At 59.5% G+C, this 26,014-nt stretch overlaps 1 protein-coding gene across 1 annotated transcript; it reads left to right on the top strand.

The window, feature by feature from the left end:
• The first annotated feature begins 5,286 nt into the window (after positions 1 to 5,286).
• Positions 5,287 to 24,743, top strand: KIF25 (kinesin family member 25). The gene is made up of 11 exons (XM_047759349.1): positions 5,287 to 5,386; positions 5,769 to 5,890; positions 10,192 to 10,259; positions 14,926 to 15,000; positions 16,433 to 16,570; positions 20,273 to 20,446; positions 21,545 to 21,696; positions 23,236 to 23,430; positions 23,757 to 23,912; positions 24,175 to 24,310; positions 24,541 to 24,743. Exons 1-11 carry the CDS (start codon positions 5,287 to 5,289, stop codon positions 24,740 to 24,742), a joined length of 1,518 nt encoding a protein of 505 aa, XP_047615305.1. The 3' UTR covers position 24,743.
• Positions 24,744 to 26,014: the final 1,271 nt, after the last annotated feature.

The raw sequence follows: 26,014 nt of genomic DNA, 5'->3' as shown, positions 1-26,014 counted from the left end.
TGGTGCCGAGTCCCCCTCGCCCGGAGGCGGTAACTCCCTCGTTGCCACAGGGGCCCGGGCATAGCTGTTACTTCTGCGGCTAAACTAACAGGATTTTGACCCGAGTTCCCGAGATGACGAAGCCCTAGCCTTGTCCGTCCGCTTCCGCTCGGGAAGGTGTGGCTGCACCTGTGCCAGGTACAGGTGCAGCTGGTTCTTCTTCTCCGTTTCCGCTTCTGCAGCATCTCCTCCCATCTCCCCCTCACTGGGACGAGCCCCTCGGGGGTCTGGACAATGAGCCAAGGCTCCAGACGCCAGAAAGGCCCGAGAGATTCAGCCCAGGAAGCCGTTGAAAGGTTTTGCCTTAAACGAACAACCAAGGGGCAATCCTTTGGCACATGAACGACCTAAAGGATGAGTTTTTGAAAAGTTAAAAACGACTCCGGCACGCCCTGCACCATCGGGTTTTCAGCGTCCAGCTGCGGCAGGGACTCAGGTCCTGGGGAAACAGGACCCGGTCCGTGCTCTTTGGGGAAACGGCCCATCAGGTCAGCCTTGCGCCTGTGCTCACGGACGCTTGTCCTCCTTGCAGGAGCTGAGGGGCAACATCCGCGTTCACTGTCGGATCCGTCCTTTGCTGCCTTCGGATAATGAGTGCGATGATCCAGTTGCACAGAAGAGGTGATTTGCTTTTGCACCGTGTGTGTGTGTGTGTGTGTGTGTGTGTGAGAGAGAGAGAGAGAGAGAGAGAAGGGGAAAAGCTGTACAAGTGGCAGCAATTCCCACGCCTCCTATTCTCTCGTGCTCTGGGTGAGGGTTCTTTTGTGGACGGAGCTGTCTCTTGCTAATAAAGATGAGTCACAGACCTTCTGGAATGTGGCCGAAGTCTCTGCGCGAGAAGGATGGGAGTCCTGGGATTCTGCTGCCTGAGGGGCAGGCTTCTTTTAGGATTTGCTTCCCCTGTATGGTGGGGCGGGAGGGGGCAGCGTCCGTCCCTCCTGATTTCCTGCAGGGACCCCTGAGGGCTGCAGGGCGCATTTACTGCTGACTTGGGAGTATCTGAAATGGTCACAAGTGGTCTGAAATTCCTCTACGTGAAAACCATGCTGCTGACTTTGGCTTCTTCCCCGGCGAAAGGTGCGCCCGTGGACGCCTCGGCTCCCAGGTCCTCAGGCGTCCTGCTTGCACCAGCTGTGGCCCGTGGGTGGGCTCATTCCTGCCCCCCCCCCCGGCCCCCGTCTCGCTCCCATTGCTCTTCTCGCCTCGGGGCCCTCCCCTTACCCATCCAAATCTCTCTTCAAAGGCCCAGCCCGGCTCCCCTCTCTTTGCATGATACCAGCTGATACCTGGCTTTAGGGGTCACCTCCAAGGCGTGACGGGCAGTCCGCGTCCTTGCGGAGGTGATGGATCACTTCTTCCTTCTCGGCGCTTAGTTTGCTCCCTCAGGCCTGAGTGTGCTTTGCTGGCTGGTCCTGACTGCAGGGTGTGACCCAGCGGTTGGTCCTGAAATGCGGTGTTTTCCTGAACGTGCTTTTTGAGTGGTGTGTGTAGGTTTTTACCCTGTCACCTTATCTGCTTCTGTGCTGCCTGATAGGGTGGCTTCGTGCCACATGTGGTGACGCCACGTGGAGTGAATCGAAGTGACAAGATATGGGAGCTGTGGTCCCCGTTGCGCCGGCCTCATTTTGGCTGCGTAGGGGGCTGGGGGGTGGGCAGTCCACAGGGCGTGTTCCCATCGTCACAGGGGCTGTTCGGCTGCTCAGCGCTGTTCAACGGTGGGAAAGTTTACAAGGGGCTTCTTAAATTGCTCTTTATGCTGCCATCTCAAGAACATGGATGGAGTTTCAGTTAGGAGACACGCTGCCTCTTTCTGGACACCTGCTTGCCTTCAGACACCCGCAGCCCTGGAGGCGCAGGCCTTGCTATAGCTTCTCCCTTCTGCCCATGGGGGACGTGTTTGCCAGCAGGGATATGAAACCAGGGAAAGTGAAAATAGGAAACGGCAGAGGTGGGAGAGGAAACGTTCGGAGAGAGGCCAGGGGAGGGCGGGGTGAGGAGGAAAAGCGCAGAGAAACAGAGGCTCGGAGATGCCGGGGTGGGGGTGGGGGGGCGGAGGAGAGGAGCGGGGAGTAAACGCCGGGGCTGCAGGGGCCGCAGAGCGGTTTCCGGGGAAACGTGTTCTAAAGCTTGTCTTCCCCCCGCAGCCCCGTGTCTGGAGAAGTGGTCCACGCAGTCGACGATGTGAGTGGCAGTTCCTACCGGACCACACCTGCAGCTTTCTCTTGGCTGGAGGTCCCGCTGTGGTATAGCGTCTGGGAGGATGCCGGTTCCATCCCTGGCCTCCCTCAGTGGGCTAAGGATCAGGTGTTGCTGCCAGCTGCAGCACAGGCCACAGATGTGGCTCGGATCTGGTGTTGCCGCGGCCGCAGCTCCGATTCGACCTAGGAACGTCCGTGTGCCACGGGTGCCGCCCTAAAAAGGAAGGGAAAATTCCCACCACTGATTCAGAGAATAACTTCCGAACGTGAATAACTTCCTCCTTTAGTCAGGCTTTCCCAGCGAGTGAAGATGGCTCCTGCTCCCCGCCTTCTGCCGGGCGTGAGCTCGGTGAGGCCGCAGGTGCGCTGTGCCCCGGGGACCGTAGACGGTGAAGAAGCCACTGCCCTGTCACTACTTCTCCAGCCCCCAGATCCATCAGCCCACGCAGGAGTGAGTCCCAAAACTTGGAGCAGATGGACTAAAAAATTCAGTGTGAACCTGACAGTTTTAGATCGGAAACAGACCTACTTATCTGCAGTGGAGTCATGATTTTGTCCCCCCCGAAAAGCCACGTCTTTCTTATCTTTCCTGCAGAAAAGACCTAGAGGTGGCCCTGAGCACCCCGACTGTGGTCTCTAGACGTGGGGGCCGGGGATCCTCGAGTGGCCACAGGTCTCCTCGTCCCAGAGGCGCCCGAGACGGGGGTGCCGGACAGTTAGGGGACGGCCGGGACTGAGGGGTGGCATCAGGGAGCACAGAGTCCACTTAATGGATGCCCGTGGATGTTGGGTAGAATGATGGGGCCTGGAAAGTGACCGAGGCAGGGTGAAACCCACATGCAGGTAAAACCGTCTGTTCATGGCTGGTGTGGTTTTAAATCTCACGTCACCTTTGGAGAGAGGTGGAGCATCTGTCCATTATTCTAGAAAGTGATAAAGAGAGAATTGAATGTTATGGTGCGTTTCAGGGTCAGCGCATCCTTGATGAGGGAAAGTTTCTCTCTATAGGAGATTCCAGTGAGTTCAGAGTCGATGATACAGTTAGGAAATCGCCCTCCGAGCCCCCAGGGGCTACCGGCAACCACCGTCCACAGGGTCGGACCACCAGGGCCTGCGATCTTTGCCGCAGGGGGCTCCCTGGGGACCCCCAAGGGCTCTAGTTTCTCTGAAAGCGGGCCTCACGGTCAATAGGGACGGGACGCAGATGCCACAGGCACCCAGGCACTACATAAGCCCCTGCTTCTAACGGCGTCTCGGCGCCCATCAGCTCCAAGGAGAGGCCACGTCCGCCGAGTCGGAATGTGGAGCCTCCGCAGGACGGGGGACCTGGCTGCGTTCACGGGGGAACGATGCCGGGAGACGGGAGGGAGGGTGAGGGCGCCGCGGGAGGAGCATGTGCCGCCTGGGACCGCCCGGCGGGGCGCCTTTGAGCCTCAGAGGAGTCGCTGGGAAGACCTTGGAGACACAGCCAGGGCGCGGCCCCACGCACTGGGGGATTGTCACTTTACTTTTTTTTTATTATTTTAATAATCCTTGTCGGTTAGATACACAGACTGAACTCTCTGTATTTGGTTGTCTGATATTTAGTTTAAATATGCCAGAGAATGGTGAGGTGGGCTGGGCGGGAAGAGCTATAAAACACGACGGGCTGAAAGTTAACCTGCTCGGGGAGCGGTCGTCGTGCCGCTTCCTCCACTTCTGCGTGTGTTTGAAAGTCTCTTGTGCCTCATCCGAGTTTTATGAGGATGAGCACAAAGCGAGTGGAGAGAGCACGTGAGATGCTAAACTTTTAGTTAATGTGGTTCATTTTCACTTCACTGAAATCCCAGGCCCCGGAGGGTCCAGTGACCGCCGGGACGTGTTTTTACGTCGCATCAGTTTCTCGCGGTCCCGTGGACGTTCCATGAAGCCTGCGGTCTGAATCAGTCTTGTTATGGGGACGCGGCACAGACTTTAGCGGATCTTTTTTTTTTTTATGATTGAAATATGGTTCGTGCGCAGGGCCGTGTTAGTTTCAGGTGTACAGCAAATTGGTTCAGTTCTACGTACACACACTTGCATTTTTCCAGGTTCTTTCCCTCATAGCTCCTTGCACACTATTGGCTGCGGCGTTGCGTCACACACACACACACACACACACACACGTGTATCCGCTCTTTCTTCCCATGCAGGTTACTCCAGGGTATAGGGTATGAGGTCACTTGGCTGTTTCATTTACCGCAGCGTGTCTCCGTCCATCCCGCCCCCCAGCTCGCCCTTCCCTCCCTCTCTCCCCTCCCCTCTCCCCTTTAGTAACCGTCCCAGCACCCCTTTTCAAAGCCGTTTCAATCAATGGGTTGACGGCTGTACTTGTAATAAGGCAGCCACGGAAACTGCTCCAGCTGATGGTAGAATTCCCTGGACAGAGTCTCTTTGCGTGAGCACGCGAAGGGACTCCTTGCTCTGGCGCGGCTTGCTGCGGCCTTCAGCGGGCGCTGCTGAGCGGAGCAGAGGAGACGCTGAGGCCCTCTTCGCTGGAGTCCGAGCTCCAACGAGTCCCCGATCCCTCTGCCCACCGCCCCTCCCGCCCCCGTGGGTGAGGCTGCTGCGTGTCTGTGGCTAAGTTCCTGCCGTTTCTCCCTGCCCAGCTCTGAGGCATCCTGGTGGACGTGACAGGGAGAGAAACGGGCCTGTGGTGGGGCCACCTCGTTCTCTGTCACCTGCCGTCCTTGTCCTCCTGACGGTGTCGAGAGCGGGGCCGGCTGCTGCCCCTCTGAAGCCAGCACAGGCGAGGTGGGAGGGAAGGGAGCCTGGCTTTACTTCAGAGGCCAGCAGCGGGGTGGGGTGGCTCCCGCCCAAGGACCAACTCCTCCCCCAGCAGCCCCCCCCCAGAGTCAGAACCGGCGCAGGCTGCTGGGACGGTCCTCTTGAAACGGGTCATGGGTGGTCTGGCCAGCGTCCCCTCCGCGGTTTTAAGGACAGTCGCGGCTCCCGGGTTGCTGGTTCCCAGCTCCTTGAGGCCTGTTCTTGGAATCGTGGCGGCCGATGTCCTGGCTACGGTCTGGTCACCATGCAGTTAACGTCAGCGTCACAGGACCGCTCGCAGGCCCCGGCCCGGCGTGTGCTCCGCAGCCCTCGGGAGGAGCCAAAGCGCCTGACTTCGCTGACTGGTTAACCCTGCTTGACTGTTTTCCTTTGCTCCTGTCTTCCTACTTTTCTGATTGAACATATTCTTTGTTAAAGTTTCTCTGCCAAAGGCCGGCGGAGCACATGGCGGGAAAGGCCGCAGGGTCCTGCTCAGTTTCAGGCCCTCCCCGTCCCTCTGCCAAATTCCCGCCGAGTCTCCAAACTCAGGAGTCTGAGGGTTTTTGGAAATATTTTACCCATCAAGATAAGATAAGATTTCTTTTGACGGGGGCGTTTGGTTTATGTTTAGAAAATCAGCAGAATTGGAGCTGTTTGTATCATCACAGACCTGTTGGCTAAAGGGCTCCGTATCCTGAAATCTGCTGAAAACGCAAGCGGTCTGTTTTGTAACGCCGTGACTCTTGGCTTTCACGTTATGTTTTTGTTTCCGAAAGTCTGAAGAGAGCGCCGGTTCGTGTTGCGTGTGTCAGCAGCACTTCGTTTCAACTGGCAGCCGAATTCCACGTTTAATCGCTTTGGATCAACCTGTAAGCAGACTCCGTCTCAGCGGGAGCGTCCGGCTCCCGCCCTCATCCTTGGGGAATGTCAGCAGGGGGCTCCGTTTGGGGGGTTTGTTTACTTTACATCGGCTTGTTTGATAATCACACAGACTCCTGGCTTAGCTGAGCCGTCTTTGGGCTCATTTGGTTTCAAACATCAACTTCCAGAAGGCGTTCTCCGTGTCCCTCCACGTGGGCTGCCTCTGGGCCTTAGCACATGCCCTTCCCTGGTCCAGATGCTCTTCCGCCCCCACCCCAGGCTCACCCACCCCCCTCCATGGTCAGCAGACCATCCGGCCTCGGGAGGGCCCTGCCTGGGCCCAGTCCGAGGACCACTCTCAGGCCGTCTCGCTGCATCTAAACTTTTCTTCCAGGTTCTTAGGGCATCTCGTGTCATTCTCTGCCACTCATGTGTTAAACCTGTCTGCATGGCCAGGTGTGAGGCTGGTCTGGGTGGGTTCTCGTCCCTCTGTTCCCCTGGCCTGGCACTGACCCTGTGAGCCAGTGACGAGGTGACACGCACACTTCAGTTGTCTCGTTCCCGGGCAGAGGACGCTCAGGGACAGAGACTCTCATGGCCAATCACGCACTTGAACCGGGTTCCCTGGGAGTGAAAACACCTCACAGCCAGCAGCGTGCAGCACAATGTCTCGCGAAAAGCCGGTGAAGAAGTGACCCACGCAAACCAGTGACAGACGCATGCCGTGCTGTTCCCGGCCGGGGACGTGGGGAAAGGGCGCTGGTTCTCAGGAGGGGCAGGCGACCCACCGTGGGCCGGGCCGGCCCCGGTGACCTTGGGGTCCCTGGCTGGGTGGCACACCTTCGCCTGGGCGGGAGCTGGGCCCCGAGCTCTCCGAGAGCTGGATCAGTGAAAGGTCACCTGCCCAGACTCTTCACCCTCCTGTTGTCCCAGGTGTCCCCTCCCTAAAGTGCGGGCTCCCCTTCTCAGGGCGGAGTCCCTGCCGGGCCGCTGGGCGGAGGGTCAGGGATGAGCTGGGTGGACGGCAGCCTGACTCAGCCCCCGACTCAGCTCGCTTCATTCTTATTCATTCTTGTGGCTGTGGCTGTGGTGTAGGGCGGCAGCTGCAGCTCCGATTCAACCCTTAGCCTGGGAACCTCCATAGGCCGCGGGTGCGGCCAATTAAAGTTTTAAAAACCCTGCGGCACAGAGAGGGTTAAGGATCCTTTCTTTTCTTCCTGGAGGCTGTTAGAGAGACGCTTTCCCCACGCGCTGGCCCCCAGCAAGGGCAGGACCAGGGCTCCCTCCTTTCCCGGCTGGCACCGGCCTTCAGACAGAGAGGTGGCTCCCGGCTCCCCGCAGAGCCGGCCGCCGGGGTCTCGTCAAGCAGCACTGTGGCCTGATGCTCTCTGACGGCCTTGACCGCAGCAACGTCCCGGCCGACGCTGGCCTTGGCCGTCTCTGGCCTTGGCCGTCTCTGGCCCACGGCAGCTGCCTCGGGTCTGGTCTGGCCGAGCTACTCGAGGTCCGGGGAGGCCCCTGTCTCTGGTGCGTCCTCCTGATCTCAGGTCCACGGGACTCCTCCCCGCTCCCTCGGGGTCTGCAGGTCACAGGGAAACTGCTCACCGCTTTTAGAGCAAATAGTATGCGTCTTTGGTTTTACTGTCTGGTGGCTCCGTTTTTTAATGTGGAGAATTAAGGTGATTCAAAATCTCTGCCTGCCTATTTGTTTTACTAGTGTCTTCTCTGAGTCCAGCGGTGACCCAGCTATAGTCACTCCCCAGAGGCCACTGCTGAGTTTTAGTTGTATTTTGGGGGACGGAGTGTTTAGACTCACCCTGACTTTGCTAAGGCTTGTCCGTCGCTGCAGGGCCTACTCAGGGCTCCCGGCAGAGGGGCTGGGGGCTGACTCTCCCACTGCAGGTGGGTCAGCAGGTGGCCGAGGACCACTGGTCTCGGTGAGGGAGGTTTCGGAGGCTCAGGAAATGCTCAGCCTGGAGGAGGCTTGGCCGGGGGAGGCCCTGTGGAGACCAGAGGCCCAGCCTTCCTTCTGAATGTGGTTCATTTACTTTCTGTTGGCCTCAGAGTTCTTCCTGTAAAGTGTGGGATTTGGATTAAAATTTACTTTTAGCTGGAAACCTTGATGACCGAGTTGACGGCCAAGAACCGTGGGCCCCACGTGCCCTGTGAGCCTCCTGGGGAGTGGGCTCCAAATAAGGAGCCAGGTGACAAAGCAGCCCAGTGTCAGGGCCGTGACCTTGGGTGACTCCTGGCTCTGAGCCAGGCCCGCTGCCCCTGCCGTTCCTCCTGAGCCTCCTACTTCCACGAGCAGGGGCTGGAAGCAAGGTCTAGGGCCAACCCGGTGTCTGGACCCAGCGCCGGGCACAGCCCGGGTGCCTCCTTTAGGGAAATGCGGCCGCGGCAAGAGCTTGAAGGTTTGGATGAAGGGGGCTTGCTTTAAAAGGCTCTTGTTTGTGAGGAGACGGGCTGTGTGGGGTGGCGATGGGGGAGGGGACACAAGCTGCGTTTGGGAAATGTTGGCACCTTCTCAGGTGCTCAGAGCCCCGCGGTCCCCCCGGGCAGGCGCTCTCAGCGGCCGTGGGGTCTTTGGGACCCAGCCTGGTTTTTGTGGCTTTTTATGCTGTTCACACAATAACCCTGGAGCATGTGGGTGAGACACGTAAAGGCCAGCATTTTTTGCTTGTTTTTCTTCATGGTTAAAACTCGGGCACTTGAAGGCATTGAGTAAATCCCCTGGGGGGGGGGGTGTCCAGGGCTATTCATCCTGGGGCACGAGATGACATTTTGGCCTCGTGTTGAAGGGACAGCCCCTGCAGGCAACAGAAGAGTGAAAGTGCCCCCTCAGGGGTGGGGGGGTGGGGGCCGGGCTGGGGGTGGGATTCCGGGGCTGGGAGCCGGGCTGGGGCTCTGCCCTCCCCTGGGTCTGAGCCCGAGTCCTGCTGCACACGTCGGAATGTTCATCGTTTACTGGGCTGGCGGGCAAGAGTTTCTTGTCCGCAAAACCTAAATAGGCCTCTTTTTGGACATGTGTTTATTTTGCAGATGTGTATATAATTCAGTGAGCAGGCACCACCCTAGACTCTGTAACTGCTACTGTAGAAAAGTCAGGAGTTCCCACTGTGGTTCCGTGGTAATGAGCCCCACTAGTATCCGTGAGGACACGGGTTCGATCCCTGGCCTCCCTAAGTGGGTTAAGGAGCTGGGGTAGGTCTCAGACAGGGCCCTGACCCACGTTGCTGCGGCTGTGGTGTAGACCAGCCACCCCGATTTGACCCGTAGCCTGGGAATCTCCGTATACCTTGGGTGCGACCCTAAAAAAAACCCTCCCAAACAAAACTTATTCTGAATCTAAACTGTCAGGAATTTAAAAGGAGAAAGTTCCTGTTGTGGCTCGTGGGTTAAAAATCCGACTAGTATCCATGAGGATTCGGGTTCAATCCCTGGCCTTGATCAGTGGGTTAAGGATCCGGTGTTGCTGTGAGCTGTTGTGGAGGTCAAAGACACAGCTTGGATCCCGCATTGCTGTGGCTGTGGTATAGACTAGCAGCAGCAGGTCTGAGTCAGCCCCTGCCTGGGAACTTCCACATACTGTAGGCATGGCCCTAAAAAGGAAAAAAAAAAAAAAAGAAAGAAAGAAAAGTCAGGTGTTTATAAGTTCTGTATCACAGCAGTTGTGGGTTTTTTAAATTCTGTCTATACCCGTGGTTTTTTTTTTTTTCCTTTCAGGGTTTGCATTTGAGAATTGCAACCGGTTCAGATTTGCTTTTCCTCTGCTTGAATGAAAGCGAGGATGCCTTTCTTGTTGAAAGTTGCCTTTGCTTTTCTCCACGTAGGATGTCACTGAAGAAAGCAGTTTAGCAAGATCAAAAACTGACATGTTGGAAACAGACCTTCACTTCCGCCGGGGGGTGGGGGGGTATTATAACTGAGTTATGCTCAGGTCCGGCGTGATTTCTGCACATCCTAACCGACGTGTGATATCTTACTTGAAATGCTGCCGCCTAGGCCGCCCTGGTCTCCATGTTTCTCGATGGCGCTGCCCTGCTGCTCTCGGGGGGGTGGGGGGGGGCGAACTTTCCCTCAAAGGGCCAGGGGGGTGAATATGACGGTCCTGGGGCCGTATGGTATCTGTCTCCGTTACTCATGCTGCGGAGTGAAAAGCCACCACAGACAATCTGGGGCCAGGGTGGGGCTGTGTCTCAGCAGAACTTGTTTACAAAACCCAGAGGCGGAGCTGTGCCAACCTCTGCTCAATGGTTGTCATGAAGCCCTGGCCAGGAATGACTGCTCTCTCCCTCTTTGCTGCTAGGAGACCGTCCTGGTGGACTGCAGCCGGTCTGGTCACCCTCGGATTAATAAGACGTACACCTTTGAAAGGTAAGCTTCTTCGGGATGACGGGGCAGCCACGTCACGCAGAGGTCAGCTCTGCGTCGCGGTTCGATGGCGAAAAGGTACAGCTTGCCCCGTTGGTCTAAGTGCGAAGGAAAGGCCCTCAGTTCCGTGGACGGAGCACCGTCTTTCCGCAAGTGTTGCTGGACGGCTGGCCGTCCGCGGGCCGCAGAGAAACGCGTCTTCACCCACGCAGCACACACCTGTGGAAAGGTTGCCTGAGATGGAAACTAGGCCCAGGTAGGACGCCTAAAACTGAAGCCTTTGGAAGACAGCATAGGAGGGAGGCTTTGTGGCCTTGGGTTAAGGGAGGAATTCTTAGAAACGCCACCTAAGGCATGATCCTTCAAAGAACTGAAATTCAAACCTTCTGTCTGTGACGCTGTTGGAAGGATGAGAGACAAGCCGTGCACGGGGGACAGTATCCGGAAATCGCAGAGTCCGTGAGGCCCGCCTCCAGGATGTACGGAGGAGCCTCGAAAACGAAGAACAGACAACCGGGGAGCGAGCGGAAAGACGTCGGAAGACGGGACCTCAAGGAACGAGCCCGGCTGTGGTCGCTGGGGAAATGCGGCCGGAGCGGCCCCCGCAGCCCCGCACCATGCCGACCTGTGACCCGGGCTCCCCAGGCCTCTCCCCAAGGCAGTTCCCCGGAAGACTGCAGGAGGTGTTTACGGCCGCTTCCCTCATAGCTGACAAGAACGGGGGACGATCTGACTGTCCTGCTGCTGCTGGGAGGTGAAGCCTGGGGGTCCTGCGGGGAGCTCAGCCCGCAGCCGTGCAGACGGCCGCCCCAGCCAAGGAAGCCGGGGCCAGAGGCTCGTTGCCTTCCTTCCTCCGAGGACGTTCCTGAAGAGGCCAGACTCTGGCGGCTGCGAGGGGTGGGGGTGGGGGGTTAGAGAGCCCCTCTCCCTGCGGGCGGCATCGGCACCGCTGTGCGTCTGTCACCAGTGTGGAGCTGGGCACCTGGGAGCAGACGGCCCCGGAAACACGCAGGTCTCAAAACACCCCCAATTTCCCCAAAGAGGCTTAAAGAGGCCTCTCATCAGCTCTGATGTGTGTGTCCTGATTCCGCCAGATAAGCCATCAAACCATTTTGAAAAAGAATGCTGGGGAGTTGCCTGGCGGCGCAGTGGTTTAAGGGTCCGGCATCGTCACTGTGGTGGCTCGAGCTGCTGCCGTGGTGCGGGTTTGAGCTGTGGCCCGGGATCTTTCAGGTGTCGCCTGTGTAGCCAGCAAAAAGAAAGAAGAGAGAGAGTAGCCTTTTACATTGTAAATCCACTGTCCTTTAATTTAAAAAAGGAACGCTGGAGGGACCGTATTATCAGTCAGGGCAGATTTCAGAGGGTCGTTTCCTAGTAAGACGGCGTCAGGACTAAGAGAATCGCGGCCCTGAAGGCAACCGCTTCAGAATAAAGGCGCAAAGGCTGAGAGAACCGGGGAGAAGGAGCCAGCGCGTCTTTGCAGCTGCTGGGAAGGCCTCTCTCAGGGAGGGACAGATGGCATGGAGATGCGAGGAGAGGGCTCTCAGCCTGGGTCTGACCTGGCAAAGCACGAGGCAGGCATCTGCGCGGCTCCCCCCGCGTGGCGACAGCCCTGGGTGATGCCGGCCTCTCCACGTCTGCTCTGTGTCTCGACCCCGAAACGCGGGCCTGACCCCAGCTGCTGCTCCCGAGCTGTTTATTTTGTGCAATAAACAAAGCAGACCCAAGTGGGGAGAGACCTTATTAAACAGAAGTGGGGGGTCCCCCAAGGGGGCAGGGCTGTCCCTCGAGTGGCCACAGCCGCCGCCAGCCCTGCAGGCCCCGGGGGGGCCGGGTTTCCTCATGGGGGGCGGAGTCGGAGCTGGCAGGGGCCGTGGTGAGTTCTCAGCCACTGTGCCTACGGCTTCTCGGTTTGGGGTTCCTCCACCTCACCTGGGACCCCAAGTCCCGTGTCATGTGGGCATGTGGACGTGGTTCCTCTCGGGGGACCCCTACCCCACAGCCCAGGCCCACAGCAGACTTCCTGCGGTCCCCAGCCCACCAGGATCTGTGCGACCCCTGCCCAGCCATCCAGGGTCCGTCTCCTTGTGCAGAGGGCACTGTCCCAGCCTGCGGGCCCTGTGACAGGTCACTGCCTGGCACCCTGGTGTCTGCAGTGTTCGTGCGAGCTGGCCGTCCCTCTGGGGTCCCTCTTCACTCCCCACCCAGAGTCCCTTCCTTCCTGTCCTTCGAGCCTGTGACTTGAGGGCACTTAGGTGGCGGGGGGCGGGGGGGGGGTCACATCGTCTCGACTCACCTGGAGCAAGGCAGGTAAGTCCACTTGGAGTCCCAGGCACTCTAGGTTGGCCGAGCAGGTTTATGCAAATGAAGTTGCTTGACCTTCAGGGGCTCCTAGGGAGGCGGCAGGTGCAGAGCAGAGGCTCGGGCAGTGGGGAAGCTGCGTCTTCGCAAGTTTCGTCAGTCACCACCCGGCTTGCGGCCCTCAGCTCAGACAGGAGCACCCCCAACACACAGCGTCCCACACCCAGGGGTTTAGACTGCGCGTGGGGGTCGGGCTGAGCCCAAAGAGAAAGGGAGTCACTGTCCAAATGGGTAAGAAGGCAGAGTTCACCTTTTCTTTTAGGGCCACACCTGCAGCACATGCAGGTTCCCAGGCGAGGGGTCTCATCAGAGCTGTAGCCGCCGGCCTACACCACAGCTCACAGCCACGCCAGATCCGAGCCACATCTGTGACCTACACCACAGCTCACAGCACACCAGATCCTTAGCCCACTGAGCGAGGCCAGGGATCGAACCTGTGTCCTCATGGGTGCTAGTCAGATTTTTTTCCACTGAACCACGATGGGAGCTCCGAAAAGGCAGAGTTTAAACTTGACCCTCTGCTGGGGGATCCCTGGAGTCCTGGCATCAGGATCCGCTCACTTTATAGGCAGTGAAGTGTGTGGGTCTTAGGAAATCATGACATGGCTTATTTTTAACAGCTTTTTACGGAGGCAGTAAATGTCAAAACATTTTATTTCGCTTCTGAAGGGGAAGCTCTGAAGCTTCAGCACTTCACTCCTCCCCGCTTATATTTTTTTATTTTTTGGTCTTTTTAGGGCCACACCCTCGGCACATGGAGGTTCCCAGGTAGAGGCTGACTCAGAGCTGCAGCTGCCAGCCTACGACACAGTCACAGCAATGCTGGATTTGAGCCATATCTGCGACCTACACCCCAGCTCACGGCAACACTGGATCCTTAACCCACTGAGCGAGGCCAGGGACCGAACCTGCGTGCTCACGGATCCTCGTCGGATTCGTCCCCACTGAGCGACGACGGACGCTCCGTCCTTCGAAAGAAGGTGTGTGAACGGCAGGTCACACCTCACCCAGGAACCAGGAGGGCCCCCAGGGTCAGAAAGACGTTGTCTCCTAAGCGAAATGAAGTGTGGTTTTTCAAAAAGGCAAACGAAAAGTAGCAGGAATGGACCCAAAGTGCAGTGGGAAAACGAATGAGGCATTTTTGTTGTTGTCGGTATAATTTTATGCGTCAGGAGCCGAAGGCCTCCGGCCGGTTCTGCCGTGTGTGTTTCCGCCGTGACGCGTCTGCTGACATCTCTGCAGCGATCGCTACGCGGACAAACTCAAGTTCAAGCGGTAACCAAGCCGCCTGTTATGCGCAAGGCGCCCTGTTAGGAGGTGTGGTCAAGGCTGGACAGTCCCCAGGGTCAAGCCGGTGCCAGAGGCCCACACGGGGCGGGGGGCAGGACCGAGGCCGGGGCTGAGGCCAGAGACGGGACACTGGCCTCTGGGCCTCCACAGTCAGTGGACCAGGAGTGCACCGGGGAGAGGAGAGGAGGTGCTCCTGGAAGGGGCGCCGATGGTCAAAGGAGGGCGAGGACTCCCACCCACGCCCTTCCGTGTGGCCGGCGCCTGACCGTCGAGGGTCTGGCCTCTGCCTGCATCCTGGGCCTGCTTCTCCTCCACTTGCATAGCTCACCGGCTGGCCTCCGCCTCCCTGCCGTTCCTGGTGGGCCGTTATCAGCTCGGGTGGCCGCCAGCCCACAGGGGAACGTGTCGTCTCGACGCGGCTTCCCTGCCGAGTGAACCACAGTCTCTGGGCCTTGCTTCCTACTTCAGGTTATTTGCACACGTTTGTAACCCCCCAGCCGTACCGGCTCCCGCTTTCGTAGCCGGCGTCCCAGGTCTGTTGTGTGTGTTGACGTTTGGCTCCACCAACCTGGGGCCAAGGAAAGCGATATTTATAAGATCTTCCTTATAAAAACTAAGTATTAGGTATCACATATTGCCTGAGTGTGATTTTCTCGTCATTGCTGTGGGACCAGCCCCTTCGGTGGGGCTACGTTAGCCGCAGGATGCTTAGACCGTATCTCTGCTTTCTTTTCGTCTGGCTTGCTTGCTTTTTCTTTCTGCTTGGCAAGCATTTATAACTTTGCTTCTGCTCATTCCATTTTTATAACAGAGGAAACAATTTTTCACTCTTCATTAACCTCCGTTAGCTTGAAAGTCATACAGTTAATCTCTAATTGTTTTAAAACTACGCGTCTTGACTGTGCTGGGTTCAGATGAGACGCGCCTAAGGGTATTCCTGTTCTCGGGTTTCCGCATTTGGATACGTGTGTGGATCTCTTTCCCTCTTCCTAATGCATATTTTCGCTTTGCCTCGCAGAGTTTACGGTCCAGCAGAGGCTCAGACTGTGGTGTTTGAAGATGTCTGTCCGCTTCTTACATCCTTCTTAGACGGGTGAGCTGAAACATTTTTGAGGCTGACTATCCCGGGCACCTGTAAACGTATGTAGATTTCTTTCGTCTGCGGAACGAGAGTCTCGCGTCGGGGTCTGAGCATCTTGCGTAAGGGCAGAGCAGGCCCAGGCCCAGCACCGGCCGAATGCCATTAATGCAGCAGGTCTCCAGCTGCTAGGAGGGGCGCAGATGCGCCTGGGGGAATGACTGCCCCAGGGGCGCAGAGGCCTCGGGGCCAGATGCTATTTTCGTTACATCACGTGCAGGCTTAAGACAGGGACGGCAGCGCCTTCTCTCTGGCCATCTGTGTACACACGTCAGGCTTTTCTAAGGTCTGTCGAGAACCATGATGCTGGTGCAGAGGTTTGGCCCTGCTGGAAACTGCTGGTTTCCGAGGCGGGGCTCACAGCCCTGACAAAGGGCCTTGTTCCACCACGAAGCGCGCGGCTCTGTTGACTCCGCCGAGACCCAGTGTGCTGAGACTTTCCACTTTGAAGTATTTGGAAGCGTCTTGGTTTGGCGGCGAGGTTGACATCGAGCCTCCGGAAGAGGCCACGCTTGTGTTTGCCCAGTAGAGGCTCCTGCGAGCCAGCCGGGCGTGGGCTCCGTAATCACAGGGCTGGTTCTAACCACGGCGCCCGGCTGGCCTCTGACACCACGGACGCGGCAAAGGCGCTGCCCCCGGGTCAGGGCAGCGGGGGCCCGTGCCGAGGGCACAGCCACCCGCCTCCCTCCGGCCACCACGACGTTTCTGCTTCAGCTCTTCCTCTGGAATGCTGGGATGCTTACATCCATCCGAGAAAATGCCTTCCACGGAAAGCGATAGGAGAGCCTCTCTGTTCTTACGCAGCAGGCATCTTTTAAGTAAGCAGATTCCAGAAATACAAATGGCATTGTGGTTAACATCCGCTCGGCCAGAGCTGCCTTTTCCATAACAAACAGGAGACAGATGGTGTGTGTTTAGTCCGCGGCTGCTGCTCTTCTCCCGTCATGCCTTTAAGAGCCCACTTTTCTCTGCAGGAAAGACACCCCCCTCCAGAAACGCACGTGCATCTCTCAGGGTCAGAGGTCACAGATGTGGCGTGCTTGCGGCCTGTTATAACCACCTCGGGGCATTTCAATTCTGGAAGAAAAAATTCAGGACGGCGGCTGAGAGGCCTCGATTGCCTCTTGCCCTCACCTGTGGTCCCTCGACTTTCTGGGCCGAAGGAGGGCCGTTCAGGTGCCCTGGACGGTGGGGCTCTGGGATCTCGAGGCCTCTTGGTTTTGTTTGCTTTTTGGCTGAGCCCAAGGGAGGCGGAAGACCCTGGGCCAGGGATCGAACCCAAGCCACAGCTGTGATGAAGCCAGATGTGCTTCTCAGACTCCATCGTGGGGCTGGGCCCACTGTGCGTCTGTCTGTCTGTCTGTCTGAAGTCTGGCTTGGGTTTTAGGTACCACGTCTGCATCATGGCCTACGGACAGACAGGCAGCGGGAAGAGCTTCACCATGCTGGGGCCACACGCCCAGGACGCTCCTGCCTCCCGCGATGAGCTGGGCATCCTTCCCAGGGCCGCCCATGAGCTCTTCAGGTACCTTGGGGCGGCGAGGGGAGCAGAGATGCAGGCGGAGGGCGGGCCGTGCCGGGAGGTACTCTTACCAAGATGTGCCTGAACCACAAACGCCAGAAACCCGTGTGACACGTTTCTGTCGAGGTCCCGTCACTAAGACACGCCTTCTCCACCGGCTTCCCGTCAAGGGAGGCTGAGGAGGGGTTTCTGCTCCCCTGAAGCGAGGGGCCAGCGCGACAAGATCTGGGCTCATCCGTCTCCCGCTGGAAAGAGTGACGCACCTGGCTTCTTCCTGGGGTGACAGTGAACTGACACGTCACAGGCTCTCCCGTCCCATTAACTCGGCCCCAGAAGTCACAGAGGCGTGTCCTCTGCCGTTGCCACGATTTTGCCAATGCAGCAACTCCTACAGAAAACAGCGAGCCTCGCCCCCAGCCGCCCGGGCCGCGGGGAGCCTGCACGAGGCGACCGCGTGTCCTCCCGCTGGTCACGGTCCCCCCGCCCCTGGACCGCGGTCTGTGAGTCCCACCTTCACGTCCGCCCACCCATCCTGGGGGCTGCAGGCTCAGCCCACGGGTGCTCGGATGTCCCGGGACCCGGCCGCCCGGGTGGGAAGGTCCCCCCCTCGGCAGGTGCTCCCGAGGCCCGGAATTCACGTTTGTCTCGGGACCTCCTTGCATTGTCCTCGTGTCTTAAGATCAGGGCCAGTGACACAGGACCTCCCACAAAAGCCTGATATTTTGGCGCCTCGTCACGGCGATATTTAATGAGTAGTGCACATAAAACATGGATGTGTCCATTTCCTTCTCCGACCCCCTGAAAACCCTGCGGAACCATCTCCCAGCTCGGGCGGGTCTGGTTCCCCAGCTGCCCCTCGGGAGGCTCGGAGTCAGACCATTTCCTGGGAGAGCAAACCGCTGGCGTCCCGAGCTCGGGCTGCAGTAACGACCGGCTCTGAGCCTCCATCTCCGCGTCCTGCGCAGGGACTGGACAGGCACAGGCCTCACCGACGGCCGTGCCCCAGCCTTCGTCAGCTGCTTCCCTGAGCGCCCAGGGTGAGCTGGGCCCCTGCTGAGACGCCCCATCAGGACGGAGGCCGGATCCACAGGCACTGGGTGACAGTCGGGTCAGAGCAGGTGGGTCATGCTCACCGCAGGGGTGCGTCTCTGGTTCTGGCGCTTCCCCGCGGGGACAGCGAGTGGAGGCCAGGGCCCAGGGCAGCGCCGCGGCTGCCGAAGCTGAGAGGCAGCGGATCCGCTGGGGCGACCCTCGGACGTCAGACTCTGTGGAAACGAACACACGGCTTCACCAGAGGGGGAGTCGCACGGACATGCGCTTATGTCACCTTGTTTCGAAAATGCGTTTTGCATGTTTTGAGCCTTGGGCGTGAACTTCCAACTTAAGACGCCACGAGGGTTCCGTAGAGGCCGGCGTCTCCGGGTGTTCACATCCCCCTTGACTCTGCTTTTCCAGTTAAGTGGCCACGCGCGGCCCACCTCCCCAGCCTCAGCGTCATCGCTGGGAAAGTGCGGATTAATCGTCCCACCACCGGAACGTTCTGCTTCTCTGCTTTCTAGTCACAAGCGGACAGGATCCAGAAAGGCACCCGCGCAGCCCCGGCCACGGTTACCGCCTGAATCTGCCACGCAAACCGTCGTAACCTCAGCATCGGACGTGGGGGGGGGTGCACACGAAAATTCCGCCCTAAAAAAGGTTGCTCTCGATTGCTGAGGGGCCAGAGGAAGTTATTGCCCCGCTGCCTCCAACAAGGTCCCCCCGCCCCGGGCTGGTCTCAGCCCTCTACCTTCTGTCCCTGGCGGTTGCGCTGCCCCCTCTGGGCTGCTCTGGGCCTCGTGCTTATTGGCAGCGTTTACAAGGCTTCTCTTTCTTTCTTTTATTTTTAGGATCGCACCTGCAGCACATGGAAGTTCCCGGGCTGGGGTTGAATTGCAGCTGCAGCTGCCGGCCTACACCACAGCCACAGCAACACCAGTTCCTAGCCGCATCTGTGACCTATACCACAGCTCACGGCAACGCTGGATCCTTAAGCCACTGAGTGAGGCCAGGGATGGGACCTGCATCCTCATGGACCCTAGTCGGCTGAGCCACAGCGGGACTCCTATAAGATGCTTCTACCCGCGAGGCGCTGCTGCCGGCTGGGGGAACACAAAAAGCGCGTGTGATGTGTGCCGGCTCTCGAGCTGTCTAGAAACCCACAGGGGATCAGGATCCCGGAGGCCACGTGCAGGAGGAGATGAACAGGGGGCACTGGGCGGGGAGGGACCCTGCGTGCGCCGCCTCCCGGAGCCTGTGCGTGTTTTACGGAGAAGGTCTCCCACCGGGCTGGGATCCTGGGCCCACGACCCGCTTTGTTTCTCCCACGCGAAGCTGAGGACGGACGGGTTTTCCACGCCCATGGCAGGATTTAGCCCAGCGCAGACGCGCGCGTGTGGCCCAAGGGAACCGGCGCCCTCAACGAATCCCCTCAACGAATCGAGCGCTTGACGTCGTGGGAGACCAACCCTCAGTCACTCGAACGAGCTCCCTGGGGCGTACGGACCACAGACTGAGTTGGGGTTTGGCCTATTCAGGGGCGGATCCGGAGCCGGGGGGCCGTGTGCTTTTCCCCGTCGCTGCGGCGGCGCTGACGCGGCCCAGCTCGGCAGCCTCGGCTCCCCCCTCCCCGCCGCGCTTCTCAGCGCGTTCCCGGCACACGCCAGGGCTCTCAGGCTGATCCGCCTCTGAGCTCTGTGCCGGCAACTGTCTTCACCAGTGGCTTTAGCTCGTGTTTGTTTCAGGCGGATCTTTAAACGTGCTCCGCCGTTGATCCCCAGAGGGCAGGAATCGCTCCTCGCCCACAGCTCTTCGGTGGGTCCCGCGAAACCCCCGGCCCGGCCACAGCCGAGAAGCACCAGCCCTGTCTCCTGCGGCAAGAACGTGCACCCGGACGCCTGGAGTGTCTTTGTGGACGAGGCCAGCACGGGGGTCAGAGTCGGACTGCTCTCCTGCGCAGGCTCAGAGACGCAGGGGTCTCGGGAGGGGACGGGCCCTGTGGGAGGCGTTCTGTCAAAAAGGGAGGAGGGGCAGGGATGGGGGCCTGAGGTCAGAGGTCACGGCTCCCCGCGGAGGGGCTCTGGGCCTCTGCTCTCAGGGTTCAGCGTCTGTATTTTCAATCGAATCTGGACGCGGCGCACACTCTTGGAAGAAAACAGGGCGCCGTTGTCTTCCTAAGAGCCTGGTGGGTTCGGAAGGGGCTGCGGCCAGGGCTTGGTCGGCCGGCGCAGTGCGCGTGGAGCCGACTCCACGCCATAGACTCCATCTGCCTGGAACAGAACAGATCTGAAGACAAACAAGCCGGCGGCTGGAACAGCCCCGCGGGCGCGCCGCCTGGGGCCTCCGTGCGGGCCTCACACTCGGGCACAGGGATCGCGGCGTCAAGGCCGTGAGCCCTTCAGGCTTCCTTGCCCAGCGCGTTTAGACTCCGAGGGCAGACCTCGGTGGTTGAGACGGAGCTCAGGTGACACCGCTGTGTGCCCAGGACAGCTACGGCCGCCGCGATTTAAGGACGATGGGCCTTCCTCCCACGGGCGCTGCCGCCTGAGGCTCAGCTCGCGAGGGGCCCGCCCTTCCCGGGAAGCCGTTCTCCCCCCACTTTCTCCGCGGGGTTGTCGCGGCTCCTCTGACGGACGGTCTGCTGCGTGTCTCTCCCGGACCCTCCTTCAGGCTTATTTCAGAAGATCCGTCGAGGAGCCCCGGGGTCCAGGTCTCCGTAGTGGAAGTTTATAACAACGGCATCTTCGACCTGCTGGCCAGCGACGGCTGCGGCGTGACCTCCGGGGTGAGGCGTCGGGTGCTGACGACCCACGAGGGCCAGGAGGTCTCTGGGCTGACCCACGAGTGAGTAACCCCACTGCCGGCCTCTGGGGACGGTGGCACCTTCGGGGCAGGGGGAGGGGCGTCCGGTGGCCCCAGCCATGTGGCCTAAACCTGCCCTGTCCTCGAGAGATGGTCCATGTGCCTCGCTGCTTCGTGTGTGTGTGTGTGTGTGTGTGTGTGTGTGTGTGTGTGTGTGTGCATGCGCACAACAAATTTCAGTTTGCGTTGGAAAGGATCTTGCAACAGAGTGGAAACAATTAGTGGATCCTTTGAAGTACCTTCACTAAGTTGACGGGACGGGGTCATCGCCGTAGCTCAGCTGGGGGACAGGAGAGAAGTCCCAGAGGCTGCCCGGGTCCCTCGGCCACGCACAGGCGCCCTGAGTTGCACTTTGCCAAATATGCTGAGGATCCGTCCCGCGAAAGTCGCAGCTCCTCAGACCTGCTCCCCGGAGCTCTGGGTTCCTGAACCCACGTTCGGGAATGAGGTTTGCTCCCGGCGGGGACCGCCGAGCTGAGCACACAGCATCAGGGTCACCCACGTGTCCCGGGGTCTCATTGGTGGAGGGAAGGGCCCGCCAGCTAGTTCCAGCATCTGAATTCGCCCAAAGGAAGTCACGCGTTTCACCCTGATAAATTGACACACGACAACGCCAATTGTCAGCTTTTGACTAAGAGACGATGTGATCAAAATAGTATCTCCTGCAGATCAAAAGTTCTGACGAGCTGTCATAACTCATTGATTAAACTAGGAAAGTAAAGGAAGTTTTTATTTCATAAATTTGATGAAATTTGATTTACTAGACAAAGTATTTTAAAATCGTGGGATTCTTGAGGGAACCAGGATTGAAGGGAAGCTTGGTGTTGAAAAGGCTGGAATCTCCATGTGGTCTCCAAACAGCCGGTTATTTCAGGGCAAAGCACTTAGAGCCACGCGAGTCAATCAGGCCTCATAAAAGCAGGGTTTGGCTCACTCTACGTAACATTGTGTGAGCTGTGCTGCTTTCTCGAGCTGGGGGGGCTTAGTTGACGTGAGGGCTTTCTGGGAGGGGGGAGTTAGGGCTCGACTTGGAGGTGGGGGTCCCTCGGGGACCTCTCTGTGACCCGTGTCCCCTGCCAGGTCCGTCCACAGTGCCGAGGAGTTCATGACCCTGGTGGGTGCCGGCCTGCAGCTCAGGGCGAGGCAGGCCACCGCCGTGCACAGCGACTCGTCCAGGTCTCACCTGGTGGTGACCGTGACCCTGACCAGAGCCGCCTCCCCCCACAGCACCGGTGAGTGGCACCTGCGCCCTGCCCGGGGCCCATGATAGAAAGAAATCCACGTGAGACCAGCGCCCACACGCCACAGGCCCTGAGGCGCCAGGCAGAACCAAGGGAGGAATTGCAAGCATGTGGAGGGGGTCCGGGTCCCAAACCCGAGGGGGAGAAAGGGAGCCAGGGGATGGGGGGAGGCGGGCGCGTTGTTAAGTAGGATGCGGGGGGAGGAAGACCCTCTATTTATTCCTACCTCCGACTCATGGACGACCCCGTGATTGTGACCTGGCTTGGGAAAGTTGGTGACACAGTGTGTGACATGATGCCCGCCCATTATGGAAGAAAATGGTGCCTGGGTTGCCAGGGTCTGCAGGGCTTCATGGGTCAGAAAGGCTGGGGCAGCGTGTCACCTGCATGGGGCCGCCTGGGGGCTTGGGGAGACAGACAGCACCCCTGCGATGGGAGCCCCGGCTGGGGCCGGGCCGGGAGGTGCATTTCCGCACACGAGCGGGCGCAGCTGGGGAAGCGCGCGTCCAGGGCCACAGCCTCCAGCTCAGTAACGAGGAGGAAGGAGCCCGGACTCCAAAGGGACACCTCACTCGGCCTCAGGCCAGAGCGGTGAGACCTTCCTGACCTCCTCCGCACAAGGCCCCTTGAAACCCGTGGTCTCCAAGCTGGCCCGGGGGAGGGCGCCGGGGGGCGGTGCCCTGACCGTCCGCAACCAGCCTCGCCCGGGGCCCTGGCCCTTCGCGCCCGGAGGCAGATCCACAGACAAGAAGGCCGGATGCTCCTGGGCTGTGGGCTCCACAGTCGTGTTTACGTTCTTGAAAATTTACATATGTGTGTTTTCTCCATCTTCTATGGTGGGTGTGCACGCTTTGGGGTTTTAAATCATTTAACAAAAGTCTGTTGAGGACTAAGCAGTGGACCTGATATGAACATCGACGTGGAGAAGACGTAGCAGGATTTTTGTGGAATATCATCAAACAAAACTGTAGAATTTATTTCTGGAAGGGCTAATAGACGGGGTTTCCGTTAATGTCATTACCAAATCCTTCTAAAAAATCTCATGCAGTTTTCTTGGGACTAATTAGGCATCTGTTCCACTTTCTTTCTTTCTTTCTTTTTTTTTTTGTCTTTTTGCCTTTTCTAGGGGCCGCTCCCACGGCATATGGAGGTTCCCAGGCTAGGGGTCTAATCAGAGCTGTAGCCACCGGCCTACACCAGAGCCACAGCAACGTGGGATCCGAGCTGTGTCTGCAACCTACACCACAGCTCACGGCAACGCCGGATCCTTAACCCACTGAGCAAGGGCAGGGACTGAACCCGCAATCTCATGGTTCCCAGTCAGATTCGCTAACCACTGAGCCACGATGGGAACTCCCCGTTCCACTTTCAACAGTGAAAAATGCCCCCTCCTGCGTGTTCCCTTGTATTTTACCTGGAGCAGCCCCCGTTCAGTCAGTGTGGGGAGTGGTGAGCAAGCGGGGGGCAGAGGGTGGGTGAGAGGCCAGGGTGCTGGGAGACCATCTCTTGTCACTTGTCATTCCGCTGCAGCAGACTCCAGGTCAAATCAGCCACTGCCCCGGGGGCTCCAGCGCCTGGTTCCCCAGCAGCCCGCCCTGGAGAGAAGCCCAAGTGCGCCCCGCCGAGCCTCGTTCGTGTCCCCGAGGCCCCAAGCCCTCAGGCGGGCGTCGGAGCAGGTGCACGCCAAGCTGCAGCTCGTGGACCTGGCGGGCAGCGAGTGTGCTGGTGAGAGTGGCGTGTCTTCCGCTGGGGTGACCTGGGGACGGGGCCGGATGGGGTCCCAGCCCCTCGTAGTTGATCTCTAGCTCCCGTCCCGTCGTCCTGGTCCGCTGTCTCAGCACCGCCCCCCTCCCCCGCCAATCCCCATCTGCTGCAAGGAGGGGAGCCTGGTTCCCCAAAGCGTCCCACCGGGGCCTCCTAGGTGCTCAGAAGGGGACGTGGAGGTGACGCAGGGTCTCCTCCATGGAGCCCTCCAAGCTCGCCCCCGCCGAGAGCCTCCTGCTTGCTTTTCTGGTTCATCTCGTGGCCAAGAATGTATCACGCCTCCCCAGGTGTGTCTGGAGCGACGGGTCTGGCCCTGAGGGAGACTTCGTCCATCAACCGGAGCCTGGCGGCCCTGGCGGACGTGCTGGGCGCCCTGTCAGAGGGCAGAGGCCACGTGCCCTACCGGAACAGCAGGCTCACCCACCTGCTCCAGGACGCGCTGGGTATGCGGCCCTTGGCTTGGCTCCCGGAACCCACAGCTCCTGGTCACCTCCCTGGCGGGCAGCCCCTGGGAGCCTGTGGGCCAAGGAAGAGGCGGCCCCCACGGTGGGGAGTGGACCTGGGGGAGGCTGAGGCAGAGCCGCCCCCATGCGGGGAGTGGAGGGGGGGAGATGGCAGGTGTGGCCGACCTGGGCCCCTGGGGTTTCGGGGATGCCATTTCTCACTGGGATTCTCTCCACCGGCGCGTGTGGCTTCTTTGTCAAGGAGGCGACGCGAAGTTACAGGTGATCGTGTGCGTGTCCCCCGGCCAGAAGCACGTGGCTGAGACGCTGCAGAGCCTGGGGTTTGGGGCCAGAGCGAGACAAGTGGAGCGAGGCCGTCCGGCCCCCAGGAAACGCAGGTGAAGGCCAGGTGGATGTGGCAGGGGCCTTTTCTCCCTAAAGTGCGCTTCCTGGTAGGGCTGTGCCATGCGTGTGCCCGCAAATAAACACCTTTAGTTTGGACCTTGTGAGTCTGGAGAGACTGTCAAGGAGCCGGAGGCTGGGGGGTGGGGAGGGGGGTGGGGGAGGCTGCCCCCGTGGGGATGGAGCAGGTCCCCTGAGAGAGGCCTGATCATCTGTCTCGCAGCAGGTGGAACCCAGTCACTGAGGCCCCAGGACCAGGGCCGAGGGAGGGCACACAGGTGGGAGGCAGCGCCCCGCCCCCGCCCCCCTCCCGGGCCAGAGGCGTCTCAGAATCTGCTGGGAGATTAACATGTTGGTTCAGACCCGAGTGGACTCTTTCAACACTGAGAAATGAGGGGTCAATACCCAAAAATAAAGCAAAAAGCTGAGGCTTCTGGCAGAGACTTTCTGTGCTGCTCAGAGCATGGGGTCACAGTGGCCCTGTCAGTGCCCCAGACACAGCCACGCCTCCAGGTGGGGTAGCTCCAGGGAGGAGGGGTGCCCCCAGGAACAAAGGTACAGTGGGGGACAGGATGTCCAAGCCCAAAGGAGGGGTGGCGGCTGCGGATGGGGGGGGCTGTGGGCTCAGTGTCCCCACCTCCCAGCTGCCAGGACGCTGCTCTGGGGACCCCGGGGACCAGCCCTGGGTGGGAGGTGCTGTGAGGGGGGGTCTCAGACCCACAGCACTGGGTTTGAGTCTGCAATTGCTCTGAGAGGGTTTCAGAGCTGCTGTGGCCCATGGCCCTGGAGCACAGAGGGCTTCAGTGCCTCCTGACGCCTGAGTGGGGAGGCTGGGTGTGCCTGGCGGGGCCCCGAGGGCAGCTGCCCCCGTGAGGTGGGCGGGGCGGGGGCTGTGGGGACGGGGAGGTGGCCAGGTCCAGGGCCCCATGACTAACTCCCCTCCTGCTCCTCCCTCCTTCTCTAGGCTCCGCGTTCCACCCAGCTTGTGGCCGGTGAGGCCAGAAGGCTGGACACACTTGAGGCAACGAGCAAACACTGGGACAATGGGGGCTGGGGTCCCTGGGCGGGAGAAGGGGCTTCCGCAAACGGTGGGCTGAGGCCGAGCGGCAGGGACAAGCGTGCACGCGTGGTTTTTAATATAGACAAAGAGGGGACAGACAATTCAAACATAGGGCTGAATGAGTGTGTGTGGGGGGGGGCGGGGGACGTGGCAGCTAGAAGCCGAAGAGCCCAGGAGTGTTTTGTATCCACACTTCAAACGTCGTGAGCAGCGTAGCTGGGGATGCAGTTGTCTAAAATGGGGAAAGTGCAGTAACGTGACCAACGAATGGGTTTTGGCATCTCTGGATTCCCAGGACCTTCGCGTTCCTGCAGGTGGGGGGGGGGCGTTAAAACAGCAGGAGTGAGGCCGCGGGACTTTGCATGAAGCACGTGGGGCTCTGGGCTCCGCACACACAGTCCCCCTGGGAGGGTCGGACAGGTGTCGGCAGGGCTGCAGCTGTGGGATGTTTGCGGAAATGGACTGTCGCGTCCACTGCAGGACCCGAGGCCCCTCACCCCCTCCCTGAGACGACCTGAGACCCCACAGGCTCTGAGACCCACTCCGCCTCCCCGCTCCTGCTGCCCTGGGCTCAGAAGCAGGCGGATCAAGCCCAGGGAGCTCAGTCTCACAGTGGTTCCTTACCTACTTGCAAGGTGCA

The sequence above is a fragment of the Phacochoerus africanus genome, chromosome 2 (genome assembly GCF_016906955.1).
Source record: "Phacochoerus africanus isolate WHEZ1 chromosome 2, ROS_Pafr_v1, whole genome shotgun sequence".
In the NCBI taxonomy this organism is placed as follows: Eukaryota; Metazoa; Chordata; class Mammalia; order Artiodactyla; family Suidae; genus Phacochoerus; species Phacochoerus africanus.
The sequence above is the reverse complement of the archived record's forward strand: the minus strand, read 5'-3'. Positions and strand labels throughout refer to the sequence as shown.